This window comes from Musa acuminata, chromosome BXJ3-5 (assembly GCF_036884655.1).
Source record: "Musa acuminata AAA Group cultivar baxijiao chromosome BXJ3-5, Cavendish_Baxijiao_AAA, whole genome shotgun sequence".
Lineage (NCBI taxonomy): Eukaryota > Viridiplantae > Streptophyta > Magnoliopsida > Zingiberales > Musaceae > Musa > Musa acuminata.
In genome coordinates this window covers 4536027-4556539 of record NC_088353.1, presented here as the reverse complement: position 1 = coordinate 4556539, position 20513 = coordinate 4536027, and the positions used below count along the sequence as shown (strand labels likewise).

The window sequence follows — 20513 nt, the reverse complement described above, 5'->3', positions numbered from 1 at the left end:
TTTGTGATCTAATCATCACTCCTGTAATAGATAAAATCGATTGATTATTCGTCAAATTTGGTAAGAAGTAATGCTTGATATCAATGTGTTTTCTATTTCTATGCAAAACAAGATTTTTGAAAAGTTTAATTACTGAGCATTATTCTCAACCATATAGCTTGACAAGTACATAATGTTGTGCATATTTCTTTTGAGAAATAAAGATGCCAATAAAACTTCTATACCAAGAAAATAATGCATCATTCCCATATCAAATTGTTTAAATTTGTTAAACATGGCTTTATTATTTTCATTATAAATCAGATCATCTACCTATTAAGTATATAATAAATATTTCTTTTTCATTTTTAACTTTAATAAAAAGTGTATGTTCGTTCATATGCGCATTTCTGAAAATCTTCTTGAGCTTATTTTAGTCCATATAAAACCTTTTTCAATTATATGCTTTATGTTAATTTCTAAATTTTATATAACCTTATATATACAATTATAAGGTTTTTGTAACCTTATATATATAACCTTATATATATACAAAGCTAAAGGTTTTTGTAATTGTTCGTATAAAAATATTCATTTTACATCCAACTAGAAGATAGGTCAAAAAGGTATTTGCAATAACCATTAGTATTTGTGTCATGTCTTTAGAAAAGAGCAAATATCTTTTTATAATCAATGTCAAATTTCTACTTATAACCTTTAGCTTTGTATTTATCAACTTCATCATTCTTTTTTAGCTTTATTTTGTAGACCCATTTAACACCAATTATCTTCTAACCCTTAAAAAAATTCATTAACTCTCAAGTGTTAATTTTTTTAATTGTCATAATTTTATCGTCTATCATCTTTTGCTATTACTATATATATATATATATATATAAAAGAAACATTGACTTAAGAGTCCATACCACCAATCACGTGAGCCATCGAGCTGGCGGACCTCATCAGCTCCGACCGACGGTTGACATGAAGCGATCAGACCAAACCGTGGGCCCGTTTCTTTGGAAACAGGTCCAACGCCTTGAGCTGGTCATTACTAGCCGCCGATCGGTCCTTGATCAGGGAAGCACGGATCTCGAAATAACCCTTCCCCCGCGGAGACGGTTACCTTTGACGGTTCCCTTGTGTCTTACGCTTAGCATCCCTCGCCTTCCGCCTCTCCCGACTCTTCCCCCACCGCCCACCGTCCACCGTCGCTTTTGCGCCCCGTTTGGGGGCTCCGAATCCTGAACTAACCTATTGAGTTTCTTCAAGTGCACCGCTTCCTACCGAGTAAGATTCTCTTTACCCACTCATTTTCTTTGCTTAGGTTTCTCTTGATTTATGTTCTTGTACTTAACTTTGTCTATGATAATTTTTTCCCTCTAAAAGGATCTTGATACGGGAGTTCTTTTGATTGGAGTTGTAGATTTGTTTCTTTACTCGTGTTCCATTCGTTCTTGGAATCGTTGCATGTGAAATCATGTCATGTCATGTCATTTGTTGTACTAATTCTGCTATAAGCCTTGGGCAAGCCTTATGGTTAGGGCACAGTTTGCTTCATTGTCATTGTGGCTGGTGAAAGATAATTCGAGTTTCATTCCTTTTGTTCTTTCTGTAGCGAAAGTTGGGAGCACTCTGGATGGATCCAGCTTGGGAGCTGTTTCTTGATCCAAGGACTCAAGATTTAGTTGCCCTGTTCTCTTACTGTTGATTATCTTTGCTTATGGAAGTTTTATTTAGAAAGTTGAATTCTTGATTTCTAAATTGGGCTAGAATACCTATGTCTTGGATGTCTTTCCTTAATGGTCATTGATCTGCAAACTTAATGTCTTTTACAAATTGTGGTATTTATTTGCTTCTGCCAGATCCCTCTAGTTTGCACATGAAAACTGACAAAGAACTTAGTCTTGGCAAGTTCTTTTCTCCTTCAGATTATCTGACTTATTTTGGTAAGCTGAATCTAATTTCAATGAAGGGATCACCTAAGAGTCCCGGTCAACATGTGGGATCAAGTTGATTAGTTGGTAGTTTCAAGTTTTTTGTTTTTTGCTGTAAAGGAGAAACTTTATTAACTCAAAGCTCAAGCACAAAAGATATCCTTTTCATCGAAGGATATAAGCATAGAAGATCAGGATGCAAATTTTCATTCCACAAAAAAGTGTACTTGGAAGTCTTAGCAAAATTAGCCAACCAGTTAGCCGGCATGTTAATCTCCTCCCTATATGTGTGTTTGAAAGAAATAGAGGAAAATGTAAGAGCAATGTGTTGAATGACTCAGACATGATTAGCAATTTGCCAAGTAGGTGTAGCTCAATTAACAGCCTCCATTATCAGTTTTTAAGTTAAAAACAAGCTTCTACACAGAAAGATGTTGATATCACAAACAGTATGTTCTTGTCAGCATATTATAGTTTGACAACAAACACAACTCAACTTTTGCAACTTCACGTTATATTTAAATGGTATTCTGTTAGTTTCTTCGCATCAAATGCTTTTTTAACTTAATATTTGTGCTGTTTGACTTTTATCAAGTTATATTGTAACATGAGACACTTGGACATGATAAAAGTTGGACGCGGTAAAAGTTATCTTGAAAATCAGATGGCTATGTACCATAATGTTTGGATTTTCACATCCTGGAAACTTTAATATGATAAAATATCTGATTTTTGCCTTTTTCCTGATCTTTTTTTATTTAAGGGATGCTTCTTCCTGGAAGAACTTCTCAGACCAGGACTTGCATGTTTATATTCAGGCAGGCATATATATTTGAGGTTTAAAATCCACAGGATGCATCTGAACATGGTTGGCATTGCTCGTACCATCATGATTGTGATATCAATTAATCGTATGTTAACCTTTTTACCTAAGAGGTTTTTTATTAGTAAGAGCTGGTAATTGCAGTTTCCAGTTATGCCTCCAGCTGACCTACAGTACAATCTATCGAACAAGACAGGATCAACTGCAATTTGGCAAAAGCTGATGACCATGTAACTGTTGTTACCTTACAAGGCATCAAGTCAGGTCAGTCTTCCTGATTATTTCTTGCCTCTGGCTGCAGGTTTGGAGCTAAGGATTCTTGTCCTGGACATTACTACTACAATTCTAATTGGATCTCAGGTCTGCCTTAGAAACCTACAATTCTAATTGGCAAAAGAGGATTGAAGAGTGATGAAGATGGTAGCAGCGCTGGACCAGAAGCTTGGGAAGGTCTCTACAACAATGCTATGAATCCTAAGGCGAAACCAAGTGTTATCATAGTGGTAAAATATGCTGCATATCTGTAGTACCTTTTCCATCAGTAGCTGATGATTGAGCTGTTCAATTCGATCCTTCTTTTTGGTTTTAGGTGGGAGCAGTATGTGTGAAGTTTAATGTTTCGAGAACTGCCGTTGGTATTGTGACCCATAATACTGGTGATCACCCTTGCCACTGTATTATTTTTCGTTGAACTTCTCTGCAGTCAATCATATTGAGCTATGTTTTAATTTGAAGATTGTTATGGTAAGTGGAAACAGCGTCTCACTTGAATGGTGGTGTTTCTGTTGCTCACAGCCTCCATAAACTAATAGAGTCCTCATAAATCTGTGGTTGGGACCTCGCAACCTGTGCACCACATGTTCGCTAAAATTTCTTCACCTCCTACAAGACTGCCCAAGATTCTGGAGCACAAAAGAGCGCGTCCTGGTCTTATCTTTGCATCGCCAAACGTGTCACCTTCTCATTTCCAACCCCGCAAGCAAGCGAACATATCTGAGCGCCTTCGCTGCAACGTGCGCCGCTTGTTGCGTCCACGCCTTATCCACCGTGCCGCTTGGTTAACTGTTCGACGAAAAGCCCCAAAGAAGGGGTAAAAATTTCGAAGGGAAGATTACAACCCGAGATCGAGGCCTGAGGAAGAATGCCGACACCCGCGACCGCCACTACGACCACTCCTGCCCTCGCCTCCTCCATATTCTGTCGGTGCCCTCCCTTTGCTGTTCCCCCTCTTCCCCCGGCTGTCGCCTCCTCCCCGCCAGCGGCGATACTCGCCGCGCGAGCCCCGGTCGCCCAGCGGCGCGTCTCGTGCCAGATCGTCGTCTCCACCGACCTCTCCTCGTCCTCGTCGGAGGTAGAAGAGGAGGAACAGCAGGCGGCGGCTAAGATTGGGAAAAGGGTCCGGGTTAAGGTGCCTCTGAAGGTTTACCATGTGCAGAAGGCGCCGGAGTTGGATCTGAACGGCTTGGAAGGGGTAATCAAGCAGTATGTTGGGGTTTGGAAAGGAAAGAGGATCTCCGCTAATCTACCGTTCAAAGTCGAGTTCAAAATCGACGTTGAAGGTCAACCTCGCCCTGTCAAGTTTTTCGCCCATCTCAAGGAGGATGAATTCGAGTACTTGCCGTCCTCAGATTGAGCAGATGATGTGTAAGTTCGATATAAAGATGCCAGATTCCAAATTCGTGGCAAGCGAGATGTTTTGATGGAATTTGGCAAGTACTCTTTCTTTAGCTTTCTGTTGATATGGTAATACATGTCTGTATATTATTATTTAGTACAAGTAAAAATGAAAAAGGCGAACATTGAGGATGCCAAGTTCCTTTCCGAATATGATATCTCTGTTTCAGCTGACATTATGAACTTCATAATTGTTGTTGTGATCCAGTGGATCCACATAATTTGTGTCTTATTGTTGATTTTGATGCCTTCCAGCATTTTTTCCCTTGCCATAAAAACTTTATTTGAATAAGATGTATGATTGACTGTTTTGCTTCACCTGGTACAATTATAATTCTGGAACAAGTTGTTGCATTCAACTTTTGTTTTTCTTTGGGCTTCAATCAATTCTTAAAATTTGAGGTTTCTTGGATTCTGATTCCTGCAAATAATGCTTGAAAATGCATCAAGAACCTAAAGAAGCTTCTTGGTAAAGGATCAGGGTGTGAGAAATACTGTTTCTCCAATTGTGATGCCGGATTGGGAGTGCCTTCTCCAGTCGTGATACTGGATTGTCAATTCCTACAATAATATGGTTGGAATGTGATATGACGATTATGTTGATTTGAAATCTCTGTAATGTAAGTTGCCTGCTTTTCAGGCAATAGAACTTGTCTTTTGTTCATTGTGCTCTTGTTCTTCTGTGTATTCTTATAGCATTGTTACCTTCATTCTTGCAAACTGTAGATGCTGTTAATATAATCTGATTACATTTGTGGCTGATGGTTACTCTTATAATTTAGACAACTCGAAGTACATTTTATGTAAGACTTTTGGACTAGGCTTAACCTTATTCCAGTTGTTACTCTATCCTGTGCTTTCTTAGACTTTGACGTTCTTCTCAGAATAGAAATGTGAGTATAAATTGTTTAATATTCCTGTTCATTTTTCCACCTGGGAGATTGACAAGGATTTTTCAGGGTTGATCTGTCTCAGTGATGCCATTATTTATAGGGTCTGAAACTTTTGGCCCTTCTATTACCCTAGATCACAATCATCGTTTTCTTTGAAGTTATTAACTGTCAACTTTATTTTTTAATCGTTAGACTGTTGGTATCTAACTTTATGTTTCTAATTAGTGAATGAAAACTGGTTTGTGGATAGACAGTAAGATGGTCAGACCCATGCAGTTGAATGCACAATGATAACTAAGTTAGGAAATTTGATATATCTTAATGGCATGGCTTCTCCAATTATTCTGGCAGGTTAAATCTGCTCTATTTGGAACTTAGTCAGTTAACCAATTTAAATGAGCATGTGTCTTGATGATTTATCATATAGGTCAGATATCTTAGTACAGCATATTCTGACTCCTCATGTGACTGGGACTTAAGATTGTAATGAGTTCAAGAATTGGTAAGATCTACAAGGCACATATTAGAGCATGAACATGATCACCAAATGTTGAAGTAGCCCTTTATGACTGGGAAGTCTGAGGTAAGAAATTTAACTATGGTTCTAAGGATGATATGTTTGATGTAAGGAAGATAGCTTGTTTGTCAGTCATCTGAAATAGGAAAAGGACTGGTGAACTAATCATTTGTTCTGCACTATTGTAAATTTCGTTGCTGGGCAGCATCATGACATTTGTTCTGCACTATTGCAAATTCTTGTTTGCTATAATCTTTGGTTGGTCTTATAGTTTCTATTTCCCATTGTCAAACCAACAGAGGAAATTAAGGAAGTCCTTAGAGTTTAACTATGAATAAATGTCTTAATTTATTTTTCCCTTCAGTTTGTGTTTGCTTGCTCAAGTGTGGTTTCTATAACAATCCAGCGATTTATTGGGTTCCTATGTTTCCGATTTGGTGTTTTGTTTTTGACATTTGTCTGTCTCCAGTCACTTGCTTTTGTTAAACATTTTTAAGTAGTTCTTCTTGTTCCATGAGTGTCATACACTCCTTTATGTACACCATGTATAAAAGTCACATGCAGATAGTGTCAATCCTGTCAGGAAATTGATTGGTTTATAAGTACATTGAATTGCTGAGGAGTAACTTGGAGGTCCTCATGGCATGTATGGTTTCTTTTTCTTACAATCATTTTTTCGGTACAACTAATATTCTGGATTCTTCACTCTATGTAGTGCTTCCATGGCACCTTCTTTGAAGTGCATCCCTTTTTTCTTTTTAAACATGCTTATTCTATATTGTATTATACTTTCCTGTTTGTAAGCCTTATTTTTTTTGGCTATATGCAATGGAAAATATCATCCTACTTAGTAAGCATCATGTTTATAACTGATAATATGCACCAGAATCAAGCAAGGCACCGAAATAAGAAAAAATCTCATCAAAGGATATCTGTCTAAATAATTGAACAATGTCCCTCCTTGCTGTATGTTTACGGTAACTCCTGTTTGTTTATCCTTATGTGACTTTTGGCTCTCCTAAATACATCATGCATATTATCTTTTGAGAAGACAACGAAACTCAATCTGAAGCTGTCGTTGATGTGTAGGTGACAATTAAATGGAGTTTTTAAACTTAATATTGTGCCAGTAGAGAAGAAGAATCTTCATTTTTGACAGAATTTTATATAATGATTCTTCACCTCTGGTCAATAAGGTTTGGCTGTGTGTAACTACAAAAAGTACTCTTTGTTGTTTGGAAGCTTTTTCTTGTTTTACGCTTCACATTTTTCCTTTATTCAGTTATTTTGAAGTTTTTAGTCGCCTTGCCTATTACTTGAGAGTTTTTGCTATTGGATTGTAGATTTCGTATTCCAGAATCTTCTGTTCCTGCCTTATGGAGTTGGTTGATGGCTACACCATTGTGTAGCTCCAACAAAACACCTGAAGACATTTTGGAGTACAACTAGTTCTTGTAGGCATATATTTGTCATGTATCATCTTCCTTGATGATTTCTGCAAAAAAATTAGAGTTGATTTGCATTATACAAATTGACACTTCAAGCAATGAATAATATTTCGTTGTGGTTGGTTTGTGGATGTGCTAAGATGACATGTATAAGGAACTAGATGAATATTCATGGAGGGTGATCTCAAGGGGGTTGCAATTAGCAGTTGTTCCCTTATGCCATTACTTGCTGTCTCTATGCTCTGCTAAACTGTTCCACATCTCAATCTGACCATATTAGGTTGTCTATAGGGAAGTGATGTTTCCTTGCCTTGCTGATGAATGGTTCGTTCTCATATCATCTATGCAATTTGGTCTGCTTGCTTGGAGTTCTGCATGTTTGTCGTTGACTATGGATTGCAGCTTTTGCGTGGGGCTGTGGCTTAGCAGTATATCAGTTAAAGCAGTGCAGCCCGTTTGTCTATGTGGCTTAGCAATATATGAGAAGAGTTTCTCTCTTCCTCTGTTCCGAAATCCCTGTGGATATAATTCTTCTCTCAATGGGACTTCCCCTCTGTTAATCTAGAAAAAGGTTAATTGATATGAGGCTCTTTTGAATTGTGGCAGTAAAATAAATCATATTTATTTGCATCAGCTGGAAGATGCAAAACTTTTCTCAATTTCCTTGAATAATATTTTGCTATATTTATGGAATCCATAAATCTTTCTTTCTTTCTTTATTTTTAGATATCATTTCATATTCTTGATTAGAACCTCATAGAACTGAATAAGAAGACTGACTCCTGATTGATTGGGTATTTTCCTTCCATATTCTTGATTGCGGTGTTTGAATAATTAGATCTCATAGCTTCTGGAGTCCCATATCTGAGACACATGATAGCTTTTCACAGAGATTCTGAACCCAGAAACAGATGAGTAATAAATATGCAATCCTAATTATTACCTTCCTCAGTGATCAATCTTTTAGATTTACTAAATTTTGAACACAATATTGAATTCCTCAGTGCAGTGCAATCCAGATTACAAAAGGAACAGTGAACTTTGTAGAATTCCTGTATGGGATGCATGTATCATGTGGCCAAAAGAATCAGATAAATAGATATACATGTAAAGAAGTGAGAACAGAGGGAGGCAGAAGACAACCTCAAATCAATTACTGCAACGGTGTAAAAAGGGGACTGAGAGCTTGTTTAATTCTGTCATCCCCCCACTCCAGTCCATCCGACCATTCTTGGCTGCAAAAGATGGCAGTCATCTCCTCCCCCACCATGCCAAGCTCCTTCAGCTTTGGGCATTCATTCACCTGAAGAACTCTCAGGCAGGGGAACGCCAGCACTCTCCTTTCGCCTCCAAGGCTCTTCAGCTCCGATAGGCCTACAAGGTGCAACTCTTTTAGGTGGGGGAAGGCAGCCACCACTTCAGGCTCTTGCCCTTCCCCCGCCTCATCCTCGAACCTGATCAATTGCTCTATCCCACTGCAATACCAGACATGCAAAAACCGAAGGTTTGGGAAGATTCGATCCTTGAAGATGATCCTCGCTTTCAGCAGTTGCTGAAGCATAAGGACGTGCATATTGGGAAGCAGCGACCATTCGTTCCCAGTGCTGCCACCACCAACTATGATCTCCTCCAGTTTGCTGGAGTGCGAGATCCGAAGGCACCGTAAGCCCCTCATGCATCTCCCAAGCGAAGGAGAAGGAAGTTGGATGGTGGTCAGTCCGAGGCAGCCTCTTATGTGCATGTAGCGAGTGGACATGGCGAGGCGGCGAGCCCTCGATAGCCTCTGCAGACTGGTAGCGTTCTCCAGGGTGATGTCGAGGTACCTCAGCCGTTTCAGCCCTTCCAGCTCTTCGAAGCTGATCCCTGCTCCAGAGGAGCTCGCCCTCCAAGTTCCATAGCTAGCGTACATGCACAGCACTCGCAGCTCGGTGAGACCTTCGATTACTCCGTTCGGGATTGTCCTGAGATGAGGCGTGCCGGAAAGCAGCAAGGACCGGAGCTTCACCAGATTCCCCAGCTCTTTCGGCAAGCACGTAACGCTGGTCTCGTAAAGATCGAGGTATTGGAGCTGAAGCAGAGTGCCGATTTCGGGTGGCAATTCCTCGATCGAAGTGCGCGACAGATCCAAGACTCTGAGGCATGCCATGGAGCGAAAGAAGCCGTCGGGGATCGTGCGCAGCCCGCGGTTGCCGCTGAGAAGAAGCGTCAAGAGCGCCGGACAGTGAGGCTCCTCCGGCAGCGAGCTGATCTCGTTGGACACCAGCGAGATCCTCTCTGCTCCTTCCCATTTCTCGGCGTCTGGCGCTTCTGCTAACCCAGCGCCTGCTTGCACCAGCCACCTGTTATCCTTCTTCCCGCACTCGCAAACTATCCATGACACCATGGCGCGGATGAGAGGGTGCATCTTCACATGATCTTCCCCGCTGCACTCAAGCATCGACGCCGCCTTCAGGACACCAAGAAGATCGTAACCCTCGCCGTAAGCATCCTCAGGACTGTCGAAGTCGTCTATGGCTCCCTCTCCGATGCACAAATCTATGATGGTAGCCTTGTGCATCGGATTCATACCCATGTGCAGGGACGAGTAGAGCAGGAAAGTCTTCAGTCTATCATCCAATTTGTCGCAGCTCAGCTTCAGGCGATGGAGAACGTTCTCTTCCATGCCCAGTAGCTGCCATGGTGTGTTGCTCAGAGTCGTGACGGCATGCCTCCACTCCTTGGCGGTCCTCTTGCTCGCCATGGCCCGGCCGACTGTGATCAGCGCGAGTGGCAATCCGCCGCATCTCCTGGCCAGCTCTTCGGCGTGGTGGCGGATTTCCTGATCGCCGCGGATCAACCTTTCCCCTGCTTTTCTCTTGAACAGATCCCAGGCGTCCTCCCACTCCAAGCACCCAACCTTGATCTTCATGGCGTCCATGCGGTCGCAGACGTCCTCGATCCGGGTCGTCAGGATGACCTTGCTGTGGCCGGTGGGAGTCGGAATTCCCACCGTCGCGAGATCCAGGGGCTCCCACAGGTCATCCAGCAGCAGCACAAACGTCATCTTGCTCAGGACCTTGTAGAGGACCATGGCGCGCTCGTCCTCGGTCTTGCGCTCGTCCCAGGACAGCCCCAGCCGGTCGCCGATGGCCCTCTGCGTCTTCTCCACATCGAAATCTCTGGTGACTCTGATCGAGATCACCACGTTGAGGTGGGTGGCTTGGACGAGTACCTCGTTGTTGAACCGGTTGAGCAGCGCGGTCTTACCGACACCCCCCATGCCATGGACGCCGATGACGCCCACGTCTTCGTCGGCATAAGCGCCCCCGAGGTGCTTGAGCATGGAATCCATGCCGACGGTGAGTGCGGCCGGCCGCTCCTCGAATCGGACCGGCATCAGCTTGTCGACAACCTTGTAGAAGTTGGATTTCCCCTTGAGGCTGCTGGCCTCGTCCCGGGCCTCGTCGGCCCGCTTACTGAGCTGGTACCGGAGCACAAGCTTGGACGTCCCGTCCGCCGGATTGGCGAACCTTGCATCGAACTCCTCCACGATCCTGCCGACCTCGGCTTCGAGGTCCTCCACGTTCTTGAGCCAGAGCAAGACCTCGTTGGTGGCCTCCATCCCTTGCCTGGCTTCGCGGTCGACCTCTCGCTTCACATCGTCCCTCTTGCTCCGTAGCTCACCGATCTCCTTCTGCAGCGACTCTATGTACTGTTCACAGGACAAGGCATAGCCGAAGATTCGAGTGAAGAAGGAAATAATGGGGCTAAATACGGATTCCAAGATTGATAGCACAGACTCCATGCTTGAAAGAATAGAAGGGAATGATGAAATGAAATTTGTGGTCGGAGCATATGATGGAAAGATCTGCCTTTGCAAAGGGAATGATGATGAATTATCTGGCAAAAGGAAGCGCTGAAAAGATTCAACAAATGAATCGAGACAAGATGTTGTTGGATGGACTCGACGATTTGGTAGTCTAAGCTGGCATCTCAAAGGAGATAACCACGAAGGAAGCCTCTCGTCAATGGATCAAGTCAATTTCCTTTTTCTTTTCTCTCTCTTCAAGAACAGCACATAATACAGTAACTCCATCTCCTATTGGCTTCCGTACACAATGTTTGGAGGAAAGACAAAGGTAATGCAGTGTACACATCCTGGAAGTTTCGTCACACTCGTGAGGTGACGAAGATGAACCAGGGGAGGTGACCACTGTTTCTTCACACTCATGGCCACGGTAGGTTGTCTCCAAACAAGCATCTTTATCAAGGTTAGCTAGGTTTCATGGGTGATGCATATCAGAACACTTCTCAGTCCTTACAACATCAGCAGATTACTGCAGCAAGCAAAGAGACATGAACCAATTCAATGTTTTATTTGCAGGGGACTTGTACTGTTGAAATTGATAGGTAAGGGAAGTTAAAAAAGGAAAACATCACAGCTTCCAGAGGCTGTTGCTCGTTTCTTGATGGCTACTGCAGCCATGACGGGTCCAATCTCCTATCACCATGGCTCAGATCTGATGTTATTATATGAACCCTCAAAGAGGGCAGGTGGACTAAACCCAATGAAAGTTTCCCTGAATGAGCTAATAATTTACAGAACTTGTTGACACCAATATGGAGCAGATCAGAATAAACTAATCTGTACATGATTTTTTCTTATACTGATGTCACTTGATGGCATTTCTACCTGTAAGAGAATGGTCTATTGGCATGATGAGCTCCTCCACCTCCTCAAATAAATAATATAGCAGGGACCATTCTCTTATTCTCTGTGTTCACTTGTGACTTCAGTTTTGGAGTGAGAAGCTTCCCAAAGGGATTGACCTGTGCAAGTTTCCCTGATGGACTACTCGGCTTGTTGGTGCCACATTAAATCTGCCCTACCAACACTCACAAACCTCTATAATTAATATGATATCGTCTTTTAATTTATAGCTTTGCGACGTCATTAGATTGACATTAGAGGCTGCTTGGATAGTTCTACGAAACCGCAGGCGGTCGTGAGCTTGAAGACCCTCTCGGTAATGAAACCGAACACTTTGTGAACGCGTCGTTTGCGCTTCAAACCCCGCACACGCTCCGATACACAATTAGGTGGGAGAAGGTGAAGAAGGCTTCGAAGAAACGCGGCACTCTACGCTAAATCTATATATGAAAGGCACGGAAGTCTGATCTCTGAAGAAAAACCTCTCACAAGAAGGCCAATCCGTTCAAGTAATCGCTCCCCCGCGGCTGAAGAAGGCAGGATGACGACCAAGCAGTCCCCCATGGCCGATCAGCAGCGGATCCACCCGGTGGACGTCGAGGCGCCGCAGCCAACCGTTCCTCTCGTTCCCCGCGAGCTCTCGAGGTCGGAGAAGGGTGACCCCGAGCCGTACCCTCGACGCACTCTCCCCGTCGCGCACTCTCGGCCGCCGAAGAAGCACCGTGGCTGCTGCTGCAGGTGTCTCTGCTGCACCATCTGCACCATCATCCTCCTCGTCGTCGCCGTCGCGGCCACGCTCGGAATACTGTACCTCGTCTTCGACCCCAAGCTGCCCAAGTACTCCGTGGACCGCCTCCGCGTCACCGCCTTCTCGGTCGACCAGAACCTCACCGCGCACGCGACCTTCGAGGTGACGGTGACCGCCACCAACCCCAACAAGGGGATCGGCATCTACTACGTGAGCGGCTCACGGCTGAACGTGCTGTACTCGGGCTACGACCTCTGCCAGGGGACGTTGCCGGAGTTCTACCAGGGGCACCGGAACACGACGGTGCTGGGGGTGGTGCTGTCTGGGGACGTGCAGCTGGGGAGCACGGTGATGAACGAGCTGCAGCAGCAGCAGCAGACGGGGACGGTGCCGTTGGACTTCAAGGGGGACGTGCCGGTGCGGGTGAAGCTGGGTGGACTGAAGCTGTGGAAGGTGACCTCCCGAGTGCGATGCAGCTTGGTGGTGGATAGCTTGACCGCCAATAACCAGATTCGGATCAAGAACAGCAGCTGCAAGTTCAGTTTAAAGCTTTGATTTCTTACTGCTTCTCTTCTTCTCGCTTGTTTCATGTTGGATCATATTGGTTGGATGGATGGCACAGTGTTGTATTATTTTCTTAGTATTTATTCTTATTTATATATGGATTTATTCACCCGTGAATTCCTACCTTACTGTTAATGGAGTGCAGATAAAAATATTGGAAGCAATCAGCAGAAGAAATAGCAAGAAATGAGTGATTCCTCTGATATAGTATACTGCATTTGTTTGACTGAAAGCAAAACCAGTCTGATCTCTCTGGAAGTTTTGGATACTTTTAGCTCATCAACTCCACTGACTTGTGTAGAATAATCAAAAGTAATTGTGGTTGGTAAACCGTAGGTCTGATCCACTTCACCTCAGAATAGTTTTCGCATAGGATCATCACCCATAGTATGCTTCGAATTACTTCTTTTCGGAGGTAGGTAATGAGTATGGAATCATATGAAGTTTGCAGTTCTTCTTTGTGCTTCATTGTTGATGCTTAGAGGTTTGCAATATGAATAATATATGAAACAACCAAGTCAAAGATTACTCACCAGAAAGTCAAAGTCAAAAGTTATGGCCGACAGATTGCACCAAAGGCATATCTGCTGCAGAGAGTATTGCGGCCATTTGGCCTCTGCAGTCAAACCATGACACAGAATCAATCATGATCGAAGTTGATATGGGAAAAAATGGCGATGTGACATGCCATGACAGTCTCCCCTGAGCGACTCATTGCTCGAGGCTCGTCGTACCCTGCAGCACACTGCCCGAGGCTCGCCATACCCTGCAGCAGCTCGGCCTCCCACGCAGCCCCAGTGACAATGTTAGATAACATCAAAACCCCATCTATAAATACCCCCGAGCCCTAAGCAAAAGGGAGGAACTCATTCAGATACAAAACACTCAGAGGCTATTCTTCTGCCTCATCCACAATCCCCTCCACATCTCTCTCTAATTTGATCGTCGGAGGGGTCAGGCCGAGCTCCCGGCCCGACCTGTGTGCAGGTGCGAGACGGTGTTGCCTCTTCCTGAAGCTGCGGCGGAGCTGTCTCCCGAACCGAACCGTCGACCCGAACCACGGTGCCAGGCCGCCAGGAGACCCCGAGGAGCTGCGCCCGAGATCCCCGACATCCGGACCCCCGAACCGAGTCGCGACAGCCCCGAGGCCACGGCTTAAAAAGTTACATTCCGTAACAGAAGTAATAAACACTTTCAAGGGCGGGCAGCTGAGAACGTATAGCGATAAGTCTGTTTCGGTCGTGACCGAGTCTGTGTTGACCAAGTCATCACAGTGAAAGAACAGGAGACCAAAGAAATCATTTGGGCTCACTTTTGATTATGCAAACGAGGTACATGAAAGACATCTTCTATATAACACATTAACTCCTTCTCATATAGCTAATAAAATATGGGTAAATTTTCTAATTTTTTAATATTTTATTTTATTTTATAGAGTAACTCTTATTTTTTTAAGAGATGAGATTTCCCATCATCTCCTTCTACGATGAGGAGGATGATGACATCGCTCCTAGCTTTGTTACTTATATTCTTTTCATCCCTCTCCTATCATCATCATTTCCCTCTTCTTTATCAATCTCATTTGACGATAGTCAAATGACATCGATATCGATATAGAGAAGAAGGTAAATAGCAATGGAAAAATATAAGAACGACATTAGAGACGAGGAAGTCATTCTTTTGATCATGGGAGAAAATGATGTGTTAGATGAAGCAATGGTCGGGGAATGTCGAAGCCTTAGCGATATCTTGACAATGATAGACAAGGGTGACTAGGATTTCATGGTGGGATAGAGGTGACGAACCATAGTCATAATTAATCTTATCAATAAAAAAATATAATATAAAAATAAATAAAAAAGAAACGTTTTGCTAAGGAAAAAAAAAAAAATTTACCCATAAATTATCATCTTTCTTTGTATTCATCGTTTCATATTTTCTTGATTCAGCTGCACAGTTATAGTCACGTACTTTTTTGCAAGGGGAACCCAACACAGAAGCCAAGTTTGACTGTGGTTGAGTTCGCGATGCGAGTGTGGTGATCGCCAATCTCTGCAGTTCTTCACACAGAACAGCCTCGTAGAGGAACGATATTTGGTATCTTCACGACCTTACAGTTCCCATCGCCATTAATCCCATCTTCCTTTACGGGTTCACAAGCCTGCAGACAGCTGCAGGCAACACCTAACGCCTGTGACGGTCCCTAGACTTCTCATAACCTAATCATAGCCGTCATCTCTTCTTCCTTCGGACCGCCACTGCCATGGCTTCAACCTATCTTGTCATATAAAAAGGCAGAATTCCTTGCACGGATCATTTCACGAGGACTCCTCCAAGTCACGTCTAATAATATGTGGTACGTGAAAAGCAATATAAGTTATAATTTCTTCGACTATTTTTTAGAGAAATATTTATATTTTAAATTTTCTTGAGTAAAAAATAATTAAAAAAAATATAATAAAGTATATTATTTAAAGATCATTTTTTGAGTTGAAAATTGGATTAAAAAATACTGAGAAAAATATTCGAAAAAGATTGACTATTCCGACCTCGCACCCCAGCGAACAGGTTCAATGGACGATGGGGGCGGTGGCCATGGGAACTCGCGAAGGGCTGTGGGACGGGCGATGGCCTCGTCTCAGTCTGATCTTTTCTGACAGGAGGACGTGAGCCTTTTGACTTAATCGGCCAAGGGACAGCATTTTTCGTTAGCAATCAATGTCATCTGGCCTCAAATAATAATGGATTGTGAGAACGAGAACAAAGCGAAGGATGGACAAAAGGCCACGTGAAGTTCGACATTAACGTGTCTTTCCCAGGGCACAAATCGTGGTGGACAGAGCGGGGAAGAGAGTTGGGTTTCGCATCCTCGGCGGGCCAGGAGGGACAGGATCTCTGCGTCCGCCGATCTCGACTTCCACCCGCATTAAAAGCTGGAATATTGCCACCCCGAGGCAGCACCGCAGAAGCCCAAAAGCTACATCCGCCTGACCCCAGTTGTTCGATCAAGTGCCAAGCACCTTGTGCCTTTTGAAAGCTTCACCTCACATCCCACTTGCAAACCGAGCAGTAGCAGCAGCGGCGGCTACTTGACCTCACCCTGTCTCGAGTCGAACTGATGGAACGGTGCACACACTCTGTTTCCTTCGGGTCCTCGCTTGACCTTTAGCTTCAAAGCGCATGAAAAGATACAAGAGACACTACGAGGCAAACACTGCAGCACCTCAAAATAATAAAGAATGGCCGCAGTCACAGGCTTTACAGCTACGGTAATTGTGAGAGAAGACGGCATTAAAAGATGAATCAAGTAAGGTTTCAGCGGAACATTCATGTATCGAAAGAGAAAAAGAACTAATGGCGAGCTACATTGACCAGCTCAAGGCAGCTGTGTTTGCGCTGTGTCTGTGTAATTGCCTTGAAATGAGCTTTGCTTGTCGAAGCCGATAGAAGCCGAGAACTGCTTTCGTTCTCGAGGCCAAACATCCATGTATACCTATTCCTACCCCTCTCCCTCTTTTCGAACATTATTGCCATCCCTCGAACATTATTGCCGTCTCCTCTATCCATATCCATCAGACAATAGATGTGACATCTCATTCGCCCATGTGACGCACTAAAATTGTGAAAGCGAGAGCTGAAACGAAGGGTAGACAAAAGGAGCATCTCCACCGTCCTCTTCCGTCGTATGTAGCTGCACATTCCACTATACTTTCAAGACATGCCCAGGAAGCCTCTTTCTATCTCACTTGCCCCCACTCTTCTGAGTACAGGATAAAACAAGGCAACTCCTTCGTCACAGTCTTTTGTGCCGTTTGCGTTCTGTGAGGTGGAGATGGCCGTGGCCGTTGGAGTGGTGGCAGCTCTAGGAGACGCCGGAGTGGTGCTGGGTGGAGGGAAGAGGAGGTTTAAGAGCCTCTACTTGAGGCTCAGAGCGGAGATAAGGAGGCAGCTGGCGAAAGGAAGGGAAAGCAAGCAGCGATTCAGCTTCCACTACGACCCTTTTAGCTATGCACTCAACTTTGATGATGGCTGTCCCGGCTTTCTGTCTCTGTAGCTTCTGTTTTCTCTGTTGTTTTAGGAAGGGTTCGTTTGGCCTGTCCCTTTGAGGGATGTATAGGGGGAATGTTTTGCTGTGATGATGGTGGGTGGGTTGCCTACTTTTTGAAGGCCTTTGACATGGAAGTAGGAATCCATGGCGGCTCATGAATGTTGATGTTTTCACTAGTGATGAGACTTGCTTTCTGGTAGTTTTCACTTCCTATTAGTGTCTGCTTAAGAGCTTGATGCAGCAAAAACAATGATCCATGGATGATGATGCTTTCAGTGAGAAGATTTGCTTGCTATGTTTCACCTTCTTTTATCTGTCTGCTTCTTTTTGTTGGTGAAGCCTACATCCTTAGCTGGACAGAGGAAGAGAGAAGTTTGCTGCACTTGTAGTTTCACAGGGGAATGATTAGCTTGCATGGCCTCTCTTCTGAAACATAGCTGCAACTACAAAGGGCAAATCATGGTGAGGAAGTCATGCCTGCCTCTAGAGTGCCCTTGTTGCAGCTACTCAGGGCTGTGGACAATGTGTTTCGAGCAGGAGCAACAGAGGAATGACAGGAGGTCATTATGGCTCCCTTGATTGTGTCATGCCGCTGCTTCTGCATGTATCATTGGCACCTCACTTTTTATGTGTAAACCGTCTCGAATGAGCTCACACTTGCCACAGTAGAGCAAAGAAACTCGACAGAAGAGCATCGACCATCGATCACTGTCTGCAGGTCTTACGAATTCAACAACAATGGCACTACAGAAAGATGAAGAAGCAACAGAGCTGGGAAAACAAGAGATGAGGAACTTGGCATTTGGGCAAGGACTCGAGAAGACCATTGGAACGGAGACTTCAATCTTAATAAAAATCAAATCTTTTTCCTGTATTTTTGACAGGCTGTAATAGAAGGTGTCTAACACCGAAGACAATTCAACGAGGAATCAAAGACTCACCGGAAGACAAGCTAGTTTTGACAAGAATCGCCCTACAAGACATCTTCTTTGGATATATGTCAGTCTTCTGACATTGAAACCACAGTCAACCTGTAAAATCCTAGCTTAATATATCGATTAGATGTGTTGTCATTTAACTGGTCTTCCCAATCCAAATGGAAACTATCTACCGAACAGATCAATCAAATCTTTCATGGGACAATTTGAACAGGAAATTAAGAAAAAGCTTGCTGGGAATTAATTACGAAATAGACTCCAAAATGAAATTTTGCTACGTGTATGCTGTAGTGTCACACAATATATACGTATATTTATGTTGATGAATACCAAATGACACATAAATCAAGCTCAAGATGACGCGGAAGTCTTATCGCGGACAGCTCGCGCACATTATTGGATTCCATCGAATGGGATCATGGTCCCTTGACGGCGTCAAGCTCGACGAAGGCCTCCATGCACGAGCACAAGAGTGGCGTCCTGTCCTTCTCCACCAGTTTTACGCCGGCCACATCTTCGAGGTACTTGAGCCCCGTGTGACAGGAACCCATGATCACATCGAGGAGCCCAGGCTTCTCACCGTTGATAAATGATCCCCCAGCACTCCACAGCTCTTCTCGGATGCCGTCCTCCAAGGTGATCAGGTTCTCTCTGAACTCCTCTTCTGCCTTCTTCCGAGCATCTCCCTCGGACGTTCTGATACGGTACACGGGTGGCACCAACTGCATGCAGATAACATTAGTTTTGCTTCTGAGCAAAGTAAGCATCGACATTAGATTGCAGATGACATCAATCTACGAGCTCTGAGCAAGTGGATGATTCTGGGAATAGACAAGGAATTAATACCAGTACCTTCTGGTAGACATAATCTGCCCAAAACCGGACCTTGGCTCTCTGATAAGGATCCTCCGGGAGAAGGGGGGGGTTCTTCCACACATCATCGATGTACTGCAAGATGACAAGTGACTCGGCTATCGGCTCACCATCCACCACGAGAACCGGCACCTTCTTGTAGACGGGGTTGAGCCTAAGCAGCGCCTCGCTCTTGTTCTGGAGGTCCTCTTCGACGTACTCGAAAGCCACGCCCTTGAGCTTGAGGGCAGAGTGGACCATCGTGCAGTACCCACTGAAGCCATGCCCATAGAGCTTCACTTCCTTCGGTTGATCTGCCATGGACGCTGTTTCCTTTTTCCCAACTCGATCGCGCAGGGTGTGATCTCTTTATAACAAACGATGCCGTCTGGTATTGACTTTCATCAAAGAAAAGTATGCACCATCCATTTTGGATTGAATTGATATCTGACTCAAGTAGATAACAACGAACAAACTTGCTTCCCAAGTAGACGGGAGTAGCGAATCAGATCAATAGGCGTGAAGAAGAAGAGTTCAAATGATGGAACAGTTGCTGATTTTTTTTAATTTTCCGATTGAGGCCTACTGTTCCTACAAAGACTCTCTACCTTCCAAGAAGAACAAGACGGCTTAGATATCAATGAAGGAGAACTACCTTGACCCAATCAGAGGAGGAACCAAGCCAAAATGGAACGGCACTATTTCATATGACGACTTTGTCGTCACACGCGGCACTAGAAAACGAATGTTATGTATATTATTAGGGTGAGAAGGTTGTGAAGTCAAGAGGACAATTTAGTCGCTGAAAAAACCTTTAAAATTAGCTCAACTTAATTTTTTATTATTATTATTTTTAATAAATGATTTATTTAACAAATTTATTATTTATCCAGTAGAATTTATTATATTTATTTTAGATAGTTGAGGCTCGAATCCCCTTACAGAAATTTAAAGCAGCATATGAGTCACATAAATCAAGCTACAGATGATGCAGAAGCCTTCTGGCTAAGAACCCGAAGACGTTCTTGGAGCGCATCAGGTGGGATCATCGTCTCCTTGACGAACGCCTCCAAGCAAGAGAGAGCACAAGAGCGGCGTCTTCTCCATCCACCACAGGAACTGTGATGCCATTAAGAATAGATGAGTATATTACAGTGAGTAACCATTTATTTGCATCAAGCGGGGATAGCTCAGTTGGGAGAGCGTCAGACTGAAGATCTGAAGGTCGCGTGTTCGATCCACGCTCACCGCATTATAATTTATTTTTCGCCATTCAGTATAGATACTTATATTTTATTGGGTAATCATTTATTTACATTAAGCGGGGATAGCTCAGTTGGGAGAGCGTCAGACTGAAGATCTGAAGGTCGCGTGTTCGATCCACGCTCACCGCATTATATTT

General features: G+C 43.8%; 4 protein-coding genes and 2 non-coding genes across 10 annotated transcripts; 4 read left to right on the top strand and 2 right to left on the bottom strand.

Annotated features, from left to right (window-relative positions):
* The first annotated feature begins 1126 nt into the window (after nt 1–1126).
* On the top strand, nt 1127–4566 carry LOC135586456 (ferredoxin-thioredoxin reductase, variable chain-like). Of its 5 annotated transcripts, none has more exons than XM_065151858.1 (6): nt 1128–1269; nt 1598–2784; nt 2884–2969; nt 3041–3242; nt 3329–3395; nt 3535–4566. In XM_065151858.1, the coding sequence occupies exon 6, from the start codon at nt 3881–3883 to the stop codon at nt 4370–4372; it is 492 nt and encodes a 163-aa protein (XP_065007930.1). In that variant the 5' UTR covers nt 1128–1269; nt 1598–2784; nt 2884–2969; nt 3041–3242; nt 3329–3395; nt 3535–3880; the 3' UTR covers nt 4373–4566. The 5 variants fall into 5 exon arrangements, with proteins under 5 accessions (XP_065007931.1, XP_065007929.1, XP_065007930.1 ...); XM_065151856.1 differs by having other exon boundaries at nt 2884–3003; nt 3100–3242; XM_065151859.1 differs by lacking the exon at nt 1598–2784 and having other exon boundaries at nt 1127–1269.
* A 3624-nt stretch (nt 4567–8190) lies between these two features.
* LOC135638721 (disease resistance protein RPS2-like) lies at nt 8191–11763 on the bottom strand. Its single transcript, XM_065152031.1, has one exon. It carries the CDS (start codon nt 11053–11055, stop codon nt 8425–8427), a length of 2631 nt encoding a protein of 876 aa, XP_065008103.1. The 5' UTR covers nt 11056–11763; the 3' UTR covers nt 8191–8424.
* Nucleotides 11764–12326: 563 nt separating this feature from the next.
* On the top strand, nt 12327–13390 carry LOC135638722 (NDR1/HIN1-like protein 6). Its single transcript, XM_065152032.1, has one exon. It carries the CDS (start codon nt 12503–12505, stop codon nt 13262–13264), a length of 762 nt encoding a protein of 253 aa, XP_065008104.1. The 5' UTR covers nt 12327–12502; the 3' UTR covers nt 13265–13390.
* A 5162-nt stretch (nt 13391–18552) lies between these two features.
* On the bottom strand, nt 18553–19527 carry LOC135637821 (glutathione S-transferase U10-like). Its single transcript, XM_065150637.1, has 2 exons — nt 19112–19527; nt 18553–18981 (listed from the first exon to the last, which is right to left on the bottom strand). The coding sequence occupies exons 1-2, from the start codon at nt 19430–19432 to the stop codon at nt 18676–18678; spliced, it is 627 nt and encodes a 208-aa protein (XP_065006709.1). The 5' UTR covers nt 19433–19527; the 3' UTR covers nt 18553–18675.
* A 763-nt stretch (nt 19528–20290) lies between these two features.
* TRNAF-GAA (transfer RNA phenylalanine (anticodon GAA)) lies at nt 20291–20363 on the top strand. The gene has a single exon. It is a non-coding gene; the product is annotated as a tRNA-Phe (tRNA).
* Nucleotides 20364–20432: 69 nt separating this feature from the next.
* Nucleotides 20433–20505, top strand: TRNAF-GAA (transfer RNA phenylalanine (anticodon GAA)). The gene has a single exon. It is a non-coding gene; the product is annotated as a tRNA-Phe (tRNA).
* The last annotated feature ends 8 nt before the right edge of the window (nt 20506–20513 follow it).